Here is a 17363-nt window from a genome sequence, read left to right as displayed (position 1 = left end):
GTGAAGGTTTGGCCTAATGGCCAAGTGCCTTCACCTTGTGCATGAGGTCGGGGTTCGACCCTCGACTCTCTCAGACCGTAGTTTGTCTGTTTAAAAAATCACTTAATAATAACAATTAATGTTTGTTAACCCTTGCTAACAATTAATATAGAATAATCTCTGATAAAAAACAAATAGCAATGCAATCTGTTGAATAGTTTTAGTAATTTCCTTTTTTGAATTACCTATATTTGTTTTTAAAGACTTGGTACTTATTGTAACGTATATCGTATGAAACTAAATTCCATGCTAAGTTTAATTTTAATCACATTATTTGTGATGAATAGTCAATGATTTCTAGATAATATGTTAGCGTATACGTGAATTTATGTCCTTAGGAAAACATACATATTTTCTTAATTATAAATATATTACCAACCTCATGCCAAAATTGAATTCAAAACTGAATAAATAAATAAATTAAAATTAAAATTAAAGTGAGTACAAATATCATATGTCAAACATTGTTATGATGCTACATGATTACATGAATAATAAAAATTCTTGGCATACGAATTTATTAGTATATTATAGAGCTATAGATTTTAAAAACAAACCAATAAACCAATACGAATTTATTCACAATTAATTAATGTAAAAGATAATAATTGATTAAAAATTTATAACGTTTCCTTCAACAATCATTCAATATATTCACTCTATTAAAAATAATAATTTCATTTTATCTGCATTTTATTAGTATTAGTAATGAATGTTATTAAATTAAAAATATTAATAAAGAACAATGTATATCAAATTAGTTTTTATAGAATTGAAAAAAAAAATATTTTTTATAGAAATGTAATTTTTTGAAACAAATATGACATAATATACAATAATAGAGTTATTTTAATAAAAAAATTAAAAGATTTAATTTGATAGTACTTTTGTTTTTATCTAAGCTACTCCTTTATAAATAAATCTTATAATTTAAAAAAATAATTTTTTAAAAGATATATATATATATATATATATTTTGTTTGAGATGCAAAGAACATTTCTCTGATAATTTAATATTTTATTTTGAACAGAAACTCATTTTAAGAAAAGAATAATAAATGTGAAAATGCAAATCTCGTGAGTTGCCAACTATTAGTAGGTTTACGTTGGGGCTAATTTATTATTTTTTTTAAAATAAATAATTAATTAGTTTATTGTTACACTCTTGAAGAAAATAAAATTAGTTTCAGTTTTAATAAATCATTATCAAATTTTTAGCGACGAATAATGCGCGTTTTAGCGTCCAGATCCATTTTTCATAGTAAAAAATTATTAATCTTTCTACCTTATCCATTATAACCCGAAAATTCCGAGGATATACTTGGGCACAAAGTAACTAAGACAAGGGCAATATCGTCTTTTCAATGTCGCTCTACTTATATTATACGCTCTCTCTCCATTTCTTCAGCTATATTCTTTCCTTTCATCAAGAAGATTAATCATTTCTATCTCCTCCGCCAATACCTTCTCCGGTCACCGGAATATTACCGGAAAGTTTGCTTTTCACCGGGAAATAGCCGAGAAGAAAACAAGTAGAAGAATATTCTCTTTGTTTGTAATTATACATAGAAATACATGAAATGAAGAGGAAAAATTGAGATTCTTATGAATTATACGAATTCTTGATTTTGAAACGGAATTTGAAATTTCGAATTTGAATTGGCTGTTTTTTACGGTATTGTTGATGTTCGTGATCGGGGAATTATTGAGAGGAAAAGACGACGGAGAAAACGAGAAGGAATATAAGACTACGTCGTTTTGGAGGAAGAATATAGAGGAGAGATATGTGTGCGGCGACGGCGACGGGGGAATGGTGGGCGAGGGGTATAGTAGCGGGGCAGATCGGAGGAGCATTTAGCCATGAAAGTGAGCATGATTTGGCTCTTATGGTTAGTGATTTTCTTGAGAACGGTAGTAGCGGACCGGATTCTTGGTGCAGTAGCGATAGCGAGTCTGGTCTGTCCGATCTTCATCATCTCGCCGATAAAATTTCGGTAAGTTTTGAATTCTGTGGAAGGAAATCTTGACTGATTGAATTAAGTTTGATTTAATTGAGTTTTAATTTAGTTTTTGTTTGATTCTGAAATGGAATATTATGTTGTTGTTTTTTTAATTAATTTTTGTAGCTTAAGAATGAGCTAATTAAGGTTATGTATCTGTTTCTATGAACAGAATAGGTAACTTCTTTCTTAGTGTGTTTGATCATTTTCTAGACGCTGCGAAACAGTGTTTTTTTAAGGTTTTCTATGTAAAAAATGAAGTTTCGTGGCCGAAGCTGTGTTATTTTAAGGTTTTCCATGTAAAAAATGAAGTTTCGTGTTTGAAATGGTGTTACTTTAATGTTTCCTATGTTAAAAAATGAAGTTTCGTGTCTGAAATGTTTCCATAACGGGACACGTTAATTGAATGAAGTGTTTGTGCTGCGTAGATTATTTAAAAAAAATTCAATTGATGTTCCACTGATTACATAGAATCAAAAGATGAAACAGTTTATGCTGGCTTATTTAGAATCAATCCAAAATTCTTACTTAGTATATTTGATCATTTACAAGTAATGAAATTGAATTGATGTTCCACTGATTACATAGAATCGAATGATTAATTTCTTTGGCTCGCATGTTTAGGATCAATCCTATCTTTTTTTCTTAGTATGTTTGATCATTTACAATGAAATTGAATCAAATGATGAATTTTTAGGTTGGCTTATTTAGAGTCGTTCTCATATTTTTTCATTGATTGCAATTTCAGTTCTACAGACACTCAGTGACTCAATATGAGAGTGACTTGCTGTGTTTAGTTCAATCTCTTCTTGTGTCAATCAAGGAGGCAGATCTTCACCTTGTTAAGTCTGGTCCATGTAATGCCGGTTGCATAAGATATTCCTTGGTAAAGCTATTGAGACTAGCTGGTTATGATGCTGCTGTGTGCACATCGCGGTGGCAGGGCGGTGGCAAGGTTCCTGGAGGTATGTGACGAATCTATATTCACCTGTCCTTTGTGTTGTGTTTATAAATAATTCCGTGTTTATCATCTTCCTCTTACATAATTATAGAACTAGGGAATTTTTTGCTTGCAATCAACCAATTAGATATTAGGACATATTAAACATTTTTACCGACTTTTCATTTCCAAGCATATGATTGATTTGGGTGTATGAATAATAGACCGGGTTTAGCTAAGAATTTCCCGATACAGCTGTATGCAGCGAATCCATATTTTCTTGTCCATCATCTTCGTCTTACATAATTATAGAATTGTATACATTGTTTTATCTGAGATTGTGTAGTTATGTTGTATGGCAGGGGATCATGAGTATGTTGATGTGGTCAATTTTGTTGGTGGAAGTTCAGAGCGTTTGATTATTGATATTGACTTTCAAAGTCATTTTGAGATAGCTAGAGCTGTTGATTCTTACGATAGAATATTGAAGTCACTTCCGATTGTTTATGTGGGTTCGTTGAACAGGATGAAGCAGTATCTACAAGTTATGGTCGAAGCTGCTAAATCGTCTCTTAAACAAAACTCCATGCCTCTCCCTCCGTGGAGATCTCTTGCTTACTTGCAAGCAAAGTGGCTCTCGCCATACAAGAGGCATTTAATCCCGGGTGATCAAGATTTTACTGGCATCAACTCTTCAGATCATAGGCAGTGCTCGGAACAGTTAAAGAGGCTGCAATCTTCGCTTCAATCTGAAATTGAAGAAGAGCGTCTCTTGAAACCCATAAACAGTGATTGCAGCTGGAGAATAAAACGCGAGAGGCGGAGACATTCATTACTGAGGGGTCTCTAAAGTGTATATCAATTTTGCCTGGGAATTTGCAAGTTCCCTTTGTGAGAGATTAATTGTACTACTGCGGCATTCGTGTTTACTGATTCTTTTTCTTCATATGAATAAAGTGTCAACAATAACAAAGTCCGATTTTATTCCAAGGACGCAAAGAGGACAATAACACGTTATATTTGGAGTCAATACATTTATTTTTCGTATTCTGCGCATTGGCAGAAAGTGAGGATGTCGGTTTTTCAGAATTGCTGTGAGCATCCTCTGGCAAACCTGTTAGTACTTCGACTTCTCTACGATTCATATTATTTCATAGGTTATTTTTCTGTTACTTTAAGTTTACTTTCGTTTGTTATTATATTCCTCGCCTCCTATTATATGGCTGAGGAATTTAATTGTTTGGTGATCGATATATTTCATGCATTTTGAAGGTTGCTTATGCGATATACACTACACGTTAATGATATAGAGGCTTTCGATAACTCTTTCCACTCCGGTCGATTATTTTCTGTGATTTCTATTGTTTTTTTATATTATTATTCCTTTTGATTATTCTGGATAAGAAGAATTCAGAGGGTGGACCTTTCTCAGAGTAGAATTTTCTCCTTTCTACAAGTTAAATAATAACTTTGATCACATTTCCCATGTGCAACATAGATTAAAAATTGGTGGTCTGTTCTCAGATTCCCTGGCATGGTGACCAAAACTGAAAATTGACCGTTAGATGCAAATTTGAAAATGGTGATTCTTGCTGATCTGGATTTTGCTTATAGGATATGATTAGGTTATCTGTTTGTCACAAACTTTAAACCCTGGAAATAATAAAGTATTATTTTGTGCCTGTGCTGTGCATAACAGTTGGCCAGCTCATATTGTATTCTCCTCATAGCAATGATATGTTTGGGTTGTGTTCCCTCCAAGTTGGCCTTGGTGTTTACTCTTTTTAGTGTAGTAAGAATAACTTTATCATTCTGCAATTATATGTAGTCGGTGTTCTAATAATGTCAATGCCAGCTTTTTCGGAGGGGGAAACGTCCATGTGAGCTGATTAGGGGCGTAACTGAATCGAGACGAGTATGTGGTATGCTAAGTTTGACCTCGATTGGGGTATACAAGATCAAATTTGAATGTTTTATACAAGTTCGAGCTTGAATTCAAACTCTTCCGCACTTACATTTTTCAGTTTGAGCTCGAACTTCAATGATATCTAAGCTATTCAAACTTAGTCAAGTAAGTTTGAGCGTGATAAAAAAACTTTAAACGAAAATTAGTTTTGTTTCTCTAAATTGACACAAAAGATTAAGAGTATCAAAAATGGTGGTTTTGGACTAACAAAATCATAATTTGACTACATTAAATTATGGGCTAAGCACAAAAATAACCTAGATAGCCCCTTTTCTCTCATAAATACATCAGTCCATAAATAAATTCAGAAATCTCTCACAAAATAAAAATACTTTTCACAAATACATCAAATTATAAAATACGGAAGTTTTGATGTAAAATAGGACTATACTACCCTTCCTTAACTACCACACTCTTCTTCTTCAAGCTTACAACTACCTCGCCATTAGAGAAGAAGAACAGCTCCAAATTTCTGCCATAATCAACAGTTTCTGACGTTGAAGTCGCTCTCCATGTTTGCATCTAATTATTTCTTTCCCTTTTTCGTTTTTGCTTTTTAATTTGTTTAATTTTGATTTTCAATAGATTTGAGATTCTAATAGAAAAAAATCAATAAGGCTATCAAGATTTTAATTGGATCTGTATATTTGTTATGTGCGTAAAAATCTGAGTTGGCATTGACAGGAAAGTATTGGGAGAATTACCTTCTTCCTAATTTTTTCGTAAGCAAGCGATATAATTCCGCAACTTCTGGTGCACGCCTTACTTGGCCCTGTTGCCGCCTTTGATGGTATAGGCGGAGGCAGCAGGGCTGATTGTTTGAAACGAGATAGAGATGACTGTTTGGAGGCGGTTTTGGTATGTTATGGTGTCATTGGAGGTGTGCAGCTTCTTCCAGAGCATGGATTTTCTCTCGGTATCATATGCTTTCAGACAAGTTATCTGTGCTTTTAGATTCTCTAATAAATCATTTGTCATCAAACAAGACTCAGCCTCTTTTTAATTTCACTTTTAATTAATATTTATTGTGTTTAAAAAAATTGGATAACGTGCTTTTTCTAACATTGGCTTTCCTTTTCTTCTTTTGTTGGGTTTTTCAAATAGAACATAATCTGTTATACTTTTACTTCAATTTCAAATCAAATGGGTTATGATAGATGAATGCAAATGGGTGTTCTTTACTCTTTAATTGTTTATAAATTGTTTTTAACAAATTTTGTTTGATTTCCTTTTCAAATGATGCTCTGATTATTAGTTTGGTGAAGAATAAAATAGACTCAAGTTATGTATTATACAAGTTGGTTATCTCCATAGTATGCTCTTCATTTTTTTATGATTTCTTAAAGAGGCTCAAGACCTTGCTCAGCCTGTTCGTATCCCTTTTTGTTCTTTGTATGATTTTGGATGCATTTGTTACTACTATTGTCCGCTATTTGGACGGTTTGCTCTGGACTCATCTCTGTTGAGCTATGGTCTCTACATGTTGTCTGTAAGTTAATCTACTAATTGCTTATTACTATTGAGCTGCTATTCTACCGGAGTAGCAGTCGTGGTGGAGTTTGGTTGAAAGGATTGGCTGGAGTTTAGTAGGAACGTTGGTTGTATTGAAATGTTAGTCTTGTGTTTTGTAGTTATATTTTTGAAGCTGGATTACACAGTTTTAATAGTAAATTAGTTGTCTATTGCAGAATCATTAATGATTGTAATGTATTTTGGCTAGCACTTGTAACTTCTCTATGAATTAATAAAATTGAAGTTTATATAAAAAATACACAAGCTATATGTAACCATTTTTATAACTCATTTGTGATTGAACTCATAAGTCCTAAATTTATTTATGGTTGCAGAAACACAAAATTAATATTAGTTTAATCTTTGATTGATCTTAAAATTATCCAATTTGCGTTATTAATTTCCTCTCAAAATATTAGAAAAGTTGAAATCGACTCGTGTCTTCACTACTATGTTAGTGAAAAATATTTCACATTAAGTTGATTTTCAGTTGACATTCGGTTGATTTTTAGTTAATTTTGGATTAACATTTGGTTGATTTTCAGTTGACATTTGGTTGATCTTCAGTTGAATTTATTTGAGTTTTTGTTGACATTCAGTTGATTTTTAGTTGATTTTCAATTGATTTTCAGTTGATTTTTAATTGACATTCGGTTGATCTTCAATTGCATTTATTTAAATTTCTGTTGACATTTGATTGATTTTCGGTTTACATTCGGTTGATTATCAGTTGATTTTCAGTTGACATTCGGTTGATCTTCAGTTGAACTTAATTGAGTTTTTGTTGACATACAGTTAATATTCGGTTGATTTTCAATTGACATATAATTAATTTTTATAAAATTTGGCTAAATTACAAAAAATAAAGTTTCAAAAAAAATAAAGAATGTTTATCCCATGAAATGGTTGTGCCACATTATTTTTACAGGAAGCCAATAAGCATTTGTGATAGACAACCTTTAATTATTACTTGTTTTTTTATCATTAAATATCAACACACAGTTACCGCTTTATTTGGCACAATCGTTGTGTTGTATAATTCTTCGTAAATATAACTCATTAAAACAGTTGAACTCGACACTTATCAATCTTAAGAAGGGGGGAATTGTAATAATAGTTTTATTTGTGTTGCGGAAGAAAAATAAAAGCCAATTAACTGATGTTCGGTTTATATTTGGTTGTTATTCAGTTGCTATTTAGTTGATATTTAGTTGATTTTCAGTTGATTATTTAAATTTAGCCAAATAATATTTAAAAAGAAATTAAAGTGTATTTTTAAATTCCCTATAACTGGATTAAATATAAATTTTAAATTTATTCACACTTGTTGGCTTTATAGTTCTAAATCAAAGAATATTTTCATAATATCTTTTTTAATCATTTGATAATTATTATTAATTAAGTTTATGATAAGTATTAAAATAGAAATGAAATACTAACATTTTATTTACAAATTTTACATGATAAATTAAAGGCCAATTTTGTATGCTCATTAATATTTATACAGATGAGGCATCCAACTGCTAATATTAACATGACAGCTAATACCCCAATTAACATTTAATTATCAAAAATCAAACTAATCCCTTTTGTCTTCCATTGAAAATGAAGTACACATCTCAAAAGCACCTAAAGGAATGCAAAATCAAATGTATCAGATTTAGACGAAGACTTTATGGCATATGGGTTCCAAAGATCACAGAAAATATTAATCAAAAAGTGATGAAGAGGTTGCTTGTCTGCTTCGTGGCCCCAAAACTTGAACTAATTTCACCATCACACAATTTTTCAGAAATTCTTCCATCCCTGTCAAAATAGGTTATCTTCATAACCATAAAATCACTTGATTAATGATGCTTTTGTTTTAATACTGCAGATCTAAGTTTCAGTCTACTACTTCTTTTGAACAATTAACTGCATAATGATTCTTTATTTTTGTATTCCAACTTACATTTGTAATCTCTCTGCTGATATTTACATTGTTTCCTCCGTCCATTTTTATTTTCTAAAGTGGAAAAATTCAAATCTAATTATAAACAGAAGTTGAGCTTTAAGCACGGTGTCAGGGCCAAACGGCGGTCGGCGAAGCCTAAATAACAGTCGACAGAGGCTAAACGGAGGTCGGCGGAGGCTAAACGGAGGTCGCGAAGCCTAAACGGCAGTCGGCGGAGAATAGTCCATAATCGTCGGAGCATAAACGGGAAACTTGGGTATAAGAAGAGGTATCAACTGGTGTAGTGCTTGACAACGTGAGAAGATAGGGAAGGGTAGAAAGGGGATAAAAATATTTTGAGGTATAGCTGAAAACTATTTAAAACAAATGAGAGAATTTTGCATTTTTTAGTTTCTTGAGTCACTATTGTATACATTTAGAGAAATTGATGTATAGGGTGTAATTTCCTCTTAAATTATTTTAAATTTTCTAAAAATAATGGATAGATTGTTGTTGTGGCCTGTGGGTTTATTTATCCAAAATCACTATTCTGGATGTGTTTGCTCATTTGTGCAAAATTAGGGGAGTGAAATAATTTTTTGTTGAAATTTTTATTAGGTAAACTATCCGGGTATGAACTAGAGAAAATTACGTAACAATTACAAAACCGGGTCTTTCTTTCCTAAATACCACGCCTATTTAAGTTTTCACCACTACCTAAGGAGTTTTACATTTATTGGCTGAGCTGGCTAATTTATTTCTTTTTCTACCCATTTCAATCTCTGCTGCCACGTGTTTTAATTACTGGTGCTTTCAGTTCTAATCTCTATGCACCTCGAAGAAAAAATCCCTAAAAACTTGTTAATTAATCTCTCCTCCATTCACTCATAAAAAATGGCGAGCACTACTTCTTAAGATCCAAGATTCAACAAAAATCTACAAGAAAAAAAAGAAGAAAACGCATCTGATGAAGACACTGAAGCTCAGATCGCGTAAATTTTCAAGTTTGAAGAAGTCGACTTCTCCACCGGAGAAGAAGAAGAATGACGCTATTCTCGATCTGTATGAATCTTCCTTCTTAGTTTGATAATTTTTACTTTTAAGAAAGAAATTAGGTTTTTTGATTGAATTTAAATTTGAAAGGAAATCGAAGCTGCACCAATTTGATAAGTAAGGAATCAATGGAAGAAAAGAGGAGCAACAAGTATGAAGCTATTGAATCAAAGATTCTTAAGATCTGTGCTAATTATTTAGGTATTGATTTCCTGCAAGTGTCCTATTAGCAATAGATTTTTGCATGGTAGTGTTTTTCTGGAATGATGATATAATAAATGAAATTTCTTCAAATTGCAGATCATGACCCAATGGAATACCATTCATGTTGAACAAATTGCTGCATCATCGGTGGCTCACCCATGCTTTTTATGCCATTAATTTATACAACCATACTATTGTTGAGTAGTTGAGATTGTGATTTATATTTTTTGAGCAGTAAAATTGTTGATTTGTTTGCCACTAAGTTTATGAATTCTTGGATGTTTAATGCAGTGGGAAAACTACACATGTACTGTTTTTTAGATGTATAAGAAATATTTTTGAGATATACTATATGACTTGTTTTTGAGATACTTCTAATACATTGATGATACATGTTCTTATCTTTTTTAATTATTTTAACAAAACTAATTTTATAGATACACCATTATATAGTTATTGGTTTAATATATTGTGTATACATTATTATACATATTAGATACATTTATGATGTATACATCGTATATATACATCACCGATATATTGTAGATAAATCGTCGACACATCATAAAATACACCATTAATACATTGTAGATACATGTTTTTATTATTATTATTATTTCAACGAAATGAATTTCGTAACCATTGATTACAATTTAGAATCCATTTTCCAACTCAGAATGATTATTTTCGACAAAATAAATTTTAAAATGACTGCTACATGTGCGTATTAGTGATATATAGATGATACATCTCCAATACATAGCAGATACATAGACGATACATGTTTAAATTTTTTGGATTATTTTAACTAATTTTTTTTTAAATGACCAATACATTATCGATACATCGTAATACATTACCGATACATAAATGCACCATCGATATATCATAGATATAGAGGAGAAAAATTAATAATAAAATTTTAATACATTACCGATGTATCGTCTATATCTTCCAATACACTGTAAATACATGGTCGATACATCTTAAATACATTATAATTATAAACAATAAATTAAGCTAAAAAGCAAAATTTCGTGCAACATCGAAAAATAAAAGGCCGAAGCAATCATCAAATATTTAATAGGAAAACACGTTATTTAAATACATATATCGAAAACATATTAGAAGCAATTTATATATATATAATTTATATATGATAGATACATATACTTTTAATACATAATATAATATATATATATATATATATATATATATATATATATATATATATTTGTAATGTAATTCATGCGTTTTTAAAGTATGTGATACATATATTTTCAAATTCAAAACATATTATACATATACACATAGATAGTACATAAAATAATACGTGTGTGTGTATATATACACATGTATTTATTTATTTTTGTTTTTTAAAATATGAGAAAATGAATCAGTGACACATTCCAGATACATAACAGATACATAGCTGATACATAGCTGATACATGTTTAAATTATTTTGACATGTTGAGAATCGCTGACACGCGCTGACGCGTGACTGACGCGCGTGTCAGACGCGTTTTTAATCAGTTATGCCACGTTTTTGACCTTTTTTTTGCTTTGTGTGTGCCATGTGTCTCCTATTTAGTGGTTTGGTTAGAATATGTAAACTTTTTTTTTTTTTGGTATCAATGTAAAGTATTAGATTGGTGTGTATTTTTGTTATTTTCTATTTAAATGGTAATATTTTTGTGGTTTTCTCTATGAACTATTGTATGAGTATCAGATGGGGGTTTTAAAAAGTCGAATAATACGTTATTTCCATTTTAATATTTATATGTAAAAGTTTTTACGCAATTATATTATTACTTGATAAATATTTTCAAATAATTTTAGATTATTTTTAATAACTTTATAGATTGTTTTTGGTAAAAACTAATAATAAATTTAAATTTTAACAATCATACCATTTGGATATTTTAACTAAGGACTTAACTAACGAAAGACAATAATTTGATTAAATGTTAAGGAATAAATTTGTCAAAAAGAAAGTATTTCAGTTCAAGATCAGATATGAGCATTATAAACAGGTAGTATAAATTAGTAATTTTACAGTTATTTATGATAAGATTGACAAATATCTTCAATAAAACAAATGTCGGTTAAGTAAATAATTTTGCGCTCTATGCTAATTATATTCAAACAAACAAAAACAAGTTCCTAGTTAATAAAAGGCAAAACATAAAAAAAAGCCTTCGATATTTTTTCAAAAGTACAAATCAATCCTTTATTTTTTGGGCACAGTTAAGACTTCGTGCTTTTAAAATTGAACAATTAAATCTTCATTATTTTAAAATCGAACAAATGAACCCTTTTAACTTACTTTTCAGATGTCATTTCTTTATGAAAGGTTTGTTGTCCTTTCTCTGTGAAAGGTTTGCTGTCCCCTTTTTAGGAGTTGTTGTCTCTTTTTTAGAAGGAGTTATATCAAGTGTTGATTGAATCAGATGCTGTGAGTTTGCGGGTGTTTGGACAAGTTTGAACGAAGAGTGATTGAAGACTGCACTTAATTCGCGAAACGGTTAGTAATTTATTTTTATTTTCGTAAGTAAAGTCTGCAAATCAGACAGCATGTTGTATGTTCCATGTCAGGTCATCGGGTTTAGTTTTCAAATTATCCCGAATTTCTTACAAATGTAACTGTTTCATATTCAATTTAATGAGATCCGATGAATTCAAAAAAAAACTTACTTTTCAGACAAATGCCTCAAAAAATTGGTAAATATTTTAAACATTAAAATTATTTTTAAACTTCTTTCTATATGATTATGAGTGACATGTCAGCCATTAACGAGTATCTCTAATAGTGTTGGATGAAAGGAGTTATTTGAAAATAAAAAGAGCTTAATTGTACTTAAAAAAAGTAAAAAGGATTAGCTGTATTTTTGTAAAACTTATAAGGATTTTTTTGTACCTTTTACCCTAATAAAAATATAACATAATTTAATATCTCAAGTTAATTATTGTTGTGATAAAATACTTTATATTAGGAGAAAGTTTACAATTTTGTTAATAATAACAAAAACATTCATAAAAAAATAATAGTAACATAAAGTTCTTGATAATCTTTTTTCTTAAAAAATATTACTTATTTTTCCTGTTATAAACTATTTATGAGTAAAAGAACTGAAATATATTTCATTATTTATAAGACTCTTATATTTTCATTTATAAATTAAGTACAATTACAAATAACAAATAAATTACTGAAACACCAATGAGCTCTAACTCAAATAATATAAGCGCTAGGCAGCAAACTGTTAGGTCGTAGGTTCGTTTCCTCACACAAGCGCTCCCTCCTCCCCAATTATCAAAAAAAAAAATTACTGAAACAAAATGATGTAACTACTCGCTTAAAATACCAACGAGTTATAGCACAATGGTATAAGCGCTGGACAACAAACTGTCAAGGTATCGATAATTTTAAAAAAAATTCTACTCGCTTAAAAATACATGTGTATCGATAATTTTTTGGCCAAACGCATATTTGGGTCCCTGCACTTGTCGTCTTTTCTAATTTGGGTCCCTGCACTCAAAAACATCCATAGTAAATCCCCGCACTATCAAAAATGACCATAGTAAGTCCCTCCGTCTTATTCTGTTAGAGAGTGAGTCACAAACGCTTTTCTTTGAGACTGGTGATATGTATACTATACAATTTTACCAATTGGATCCTTACACTATGATTATTTGCTAATTGAGTCCCTACACTATAAATTTTAATTAAAAATTTTTATTATTCAAAATATATCAAATTATAATTTTATTAATTAAATTAAAATTAAAATATAATTTTTAATATACACATTAAATAAATAAAAATATAAAAAAAACACTTTCATTTTATTCTCATTAAAAAAACCCTACACTTTCATTGCTGCCTACTCTGCACCACCGCTTGATCTTATCAGTCAATGCCTATCGTCTCTAGCTCCGTCTTCCGCCTCCACCACTGCCAAACGTCTCCATCATCATCTTTAACGTCTCCTTCCTCCATTACCATATCATGTCGCAAACGGTGACGGCTCTGATGAATAACAGTGGCCGCACAACGGGAGCAACGATGGCAGAGTGTAGGGATGGATTAATTTTAGGAAAATTAGGGTTATTGTTTTTTTTAGCCATAAAAGTATTTTATATGTAAATAATAGATTTGAGTTCTTTTTCTTTTATATTTAATAAAAATAGGGTTGTCTTCTCGAAACTAATAAAAATTAGGTTTTGAGGAATTTTTTTAATTTTTTTAATATTTTTTAAAAAATTAAAAATTAATTGTATATTTGAAGATATTTATTTTAATTCAATTAGTTAATAAATTTAAAATAATTAAGATTTTAAATTAGATTTTTTAAAAATTGTTAATAGTCGGAGACAATTTTAATATTAAAAATTCTAAATATTAAAAATAAAATTAAATAAAAAATTATTAATATTATTTGATGACAGAAGGACCCAATTTGAATATTTTTTTTAGTGTAGGGACTCAATTTCCAAAACAATTATAGTGCGGGGACGCAATTTGGATATTTTTTAGTGTAAGGACTCAGTTTAGAAAATAATGACAGTGCGGGGACTCAATTACACATTTTGTATCTGTTAGTTTTTAACGTCATCTACGTTCCATTTACTCGCTTACCGATAGGGACTTGAAATAGATATTTTTGATAGTGTAGGGATTTACTATGGATGTTTTTTAGTGCAGGGGCCCAAATTAAAAAAGACGACAAGTGCAGGGACCCAAATATGCGTTTGGCCTAATTTTTTTGTAGTTTCAATATTATTAATTTGATTTGATATATATATATATAAAAAAATTGCACGCCAGATCCTGCAAAGATGAAATACATAAATATATAAATAACCACCAAAAGTCCATTGAACATTCTGTTATATAAAAGTTCTTAAAAACTAAAGCTTCAAATAAGTACTCTTAGAAAAATTAGATAAAACATATTGAAATCTCAAAATATGCAATTTCTACAAAGATCAAATTCTCCTGCCATCAAAAGTTTCAGCATGCATGCATCTCAGGGCTTGATCCTGCAATTAAATTACTCGAACATGAGAAGTACAATCAAGAAAATAAATGTCGCTTAATTAAAGCTTGATTAGGTAATTTAAAGACTACAACATATTAAGCCTTTAAAGGCAGTTAAAATCGAGCATAGGGGCAATTCTATCCGAATTAAAAACCGATTAATAACAGCCTCTAAATTAGTGGTGAGCAAACAACGAGTTCAAGTAAAAACCGACTGATTTAAGTAGAGTAACTCATCCTCAAGTGACCAAAATATCCTTTTTATACATCTTTTGGTGACCAAATTTTAATTTGTTTAAATGAAATTTTCAACTAAAAATGCTTAACTAGCAGCCGTAATTTATTGTATTTTTACCTAAAAACTTGTCATGTATGCACAATTTGGCTTAAAAACTCTCTTTCAAAGTGAAATTGTGCATATATGACAAATTTTTATGATAAAACTAGCGAAATTTAGTTGTCACGTGCCAAATCAGGCTGACACGTATGCCATATATTTGTCGGGAAAAATTCAACTGAAAAAAGATTAAAATTTAGTAAACAAAAATGGGAAAACAATTGGTCACTAAAATCAAATTGGGCACTCTCAGAATCAACCCGATTTATCCAAAATCAAATGAACTTAAATATTGTTTCATTTATTTATCAAAATGACCAATATAAGAAAATTAAATGAAATTGAATAAATTAAAATCTCCAAAATAAAACATAGGACAATATTATTAATTCAAGGCTTAATTACAAAAAAACCCCACCTTTTAGCTCCTTTTCAAATGCATCCTGACATTGCAATTTTATCAGTTGCACCCTAATTCGAACCTTTGGTTTTCAATTCCACCCTCAAATACTAAATTGATCTCTTTTTCATTTGAAAAAAGTTAAAATAAGTCATCCATTTTTAATTTTTTTTATGTGTAAAAGAGTTCAAACGAGTACTTTATAAGGGTTTTTATGAATTTTTCCCGAGTGAAAAAAGTCCAATTTAATTTTGAGGGTGGAATTGAAATCCAAAGGTGCGAATTAGGGTGCAACCGATAAAATTGGAACGTCAGGTTGCAACTGAAAAGGGGATAAAAGGTGAGGGTTTTTTGGTGATTAAGCCTTAATTCAACTAAAATGATAGAAATAAATAAATTAAATAAAAAATATTTGATTAAATCGGTTAATTGTATTTTTAAAAGTTTTAATCACAATTTAACCAAATTGTTTTATTAACCGAACTAAAGAACTAATAAAATTAACCAAAACCTAAGAGTTAAATAGATTAGTAAAATTTTGATTTAACTAAATTTTTGCTCACTCGTAATCAAAAGATATAAACAATTAGTAAACTTAAAGATTTCATTGATTTGAAAGTATTTACCTTCACAAATGATCACTTGTCAAGAAGAATCAAACCTGCCTGTTCCCAAGCAATAAGAACTTCATTTTTGGTACGGTACAAACGCCCTGCAGGATCATAGTAATACTGCAAACAAATTTCATTATTAATTTAATCACTATAAAAATCAAATCTCAGCTCATCCTTATAACATTTTTTTCAAACATTTAATTAAAAAAATTGAATCATAAAATAATTAAAATGAACATATATGAAAACCAAAAAGATAAAAAAAAGAAGAAAGAGTGAGCATTACATGATCTCAAAACCTTAAATAGTGAATATATAAATTATCATATTTTTTACAAAAATCAGATCTCAATTCATCCTCGAAATATTTTTTTTCAAACAATTGATTAAAATAATTTTTTGAATAATTAAATAACTAAAAATGAACACATATAAAAACCAAAAAAAAAAAAAACAAACATTACCTCTCAGAATCTTAATATATATATACACACACACACAAATATAAAACTAAGAAAGTTATCATACCCTGTATAGCCTTCCGTGTTGCATTATTCTCTCTTCAACGATCCATCCCGGAAGCAGCCAGCCGTATCCTAAAAATGTGTTATCGTATACATAGTGTCTGCTGCCAGGACACGGCGGTTTTCTTGATCGGCGACTCTCAATATTTTTTAAAGTTTCCATAGTATTAATGGACCGAGGGTAGTCACCACCTTGAGAATTTGCAGTGAGAGATGGTACAACTTTTGTTCTTTTTATCAACCTTGCTGATGATTCCGAACCTCCATCTTCAAATTCCTCATCCATTACTCTTTTTTCCCTCTTCATGTTCGTGCTACTCTCTTCACTACTTCTCTCCATTTCTCAAAATATGCACTATGTTAAGATTTGTTTTGTAAATGCGAGCTAATTAGAGAATTATGATAGGACTTATATAATAGATTTAGTAATTGGTTAGTAGGTGGTAAATAATAGAAAATAAATATTTTATTTTGTAAGAACATACAAATAAAAAATAGAAATTAAAATAATGAGATAGGTGTTTTGATATTATAATAGAATTATTAATTAATTGATGGGTGAAAATAGTTATATTTTTAATAGGGACACGTTTGTTTACTAGGTTTATTGCTATCTAGCCATAATGTAGTAGTTGGACTTTTATCATTTTGGTCCTTATAATATTTTAAAATATTAAAATTAATGCTTGTAGTGTTACTAGAGAATGTATTGAGCAATGTAAAGGATTTATTTGTGGAAGCTTATACAATTTACTTATTGTTATCAATGTATAAGCCAGGCCTTTCAAATAGAAATCC

At 29.9% G+C, this 17363-nt stretch overlaps 2 protein-coding genes and 1 long non-coding RNA gene across 3 annotated transcripts; 2 read left to right on the top strand and 1 right to left on the bottom strand.

Annotated features, from left to right (window-relative positions):
* The first annotated feature begins 1441 nt into the window (after positions 1-1441).
* On the top strand, positions 1442-4302 carry LOC126660937 (uncharacterized). The gene is made up of 3 exons (XM_050354660.2): positions 1442-2033; positions 2788-3004; positions 3342-4302. Exons 1-3 carry the CDS (start codon positions 1824-1826, stop codon positions 3827-3829), a joined length of 915 nt encoding a protein of 304 aa, XP_050210617.1. The 5' UTR covers positions 1442-1823; the 3' UTR covers positions 3830-4302.
* Positions 4303-9140: 4838 nt separating this feature from the next.
* Positions 9141-10018, top strand: LOC126660987 (uncharacterized). The gene is made up of 3 exons (XR_007635478.2): positions 9141-9452; positions 9534-9644; positions 9744-10018. It is a non-coding gene; the product is annotated as an uncharacterized LOC126660987 (long non-coding RNA).
* Positions 10019-14539: 4521 nt separating this feature from the next.
* Positions 14540-16979, bottom strand: LOC126662249 (uncharacterized). The gene is made up of 3 exons (XM_050356172.2): positions 16570-16979; positions 16054-16158; positions 14540-14692 (listed from the first exon to the last, which is right to left on the bottom strand). Exons 1-2 carry the CDS (start codon positions 16903-16905, stop codon positions 16066-16068), a joined length of 429 nt encoding a protein of 142 aa, XP_050212129.1. The 5' UTR covers positions 16906-16979; the 3' UTR covers positions 14540-14692; positions 16054-16065.
* Positions 16980-17363: the final 384 nt, after the last annotated feature.

Source organism: Mercurialis annua, linkage group LG8 (assembly GCF_937616625.2).
Source record: "Mercurialis annua linkage group LG8, ddMerAnnu1.2, whole genome shotgun sequence".
Classification (NCBI taxonomy): domain Eukaryota; kingdom Viridiplantae; phylum Streptophyta; class Magnoliopsida; order Malpighiales; family Euphorbiaceae; genus Mercurialis; species Mercurialis annua.
This window is presented reverse-complemented; position numbering and strand designations above follow the sequence as displayed.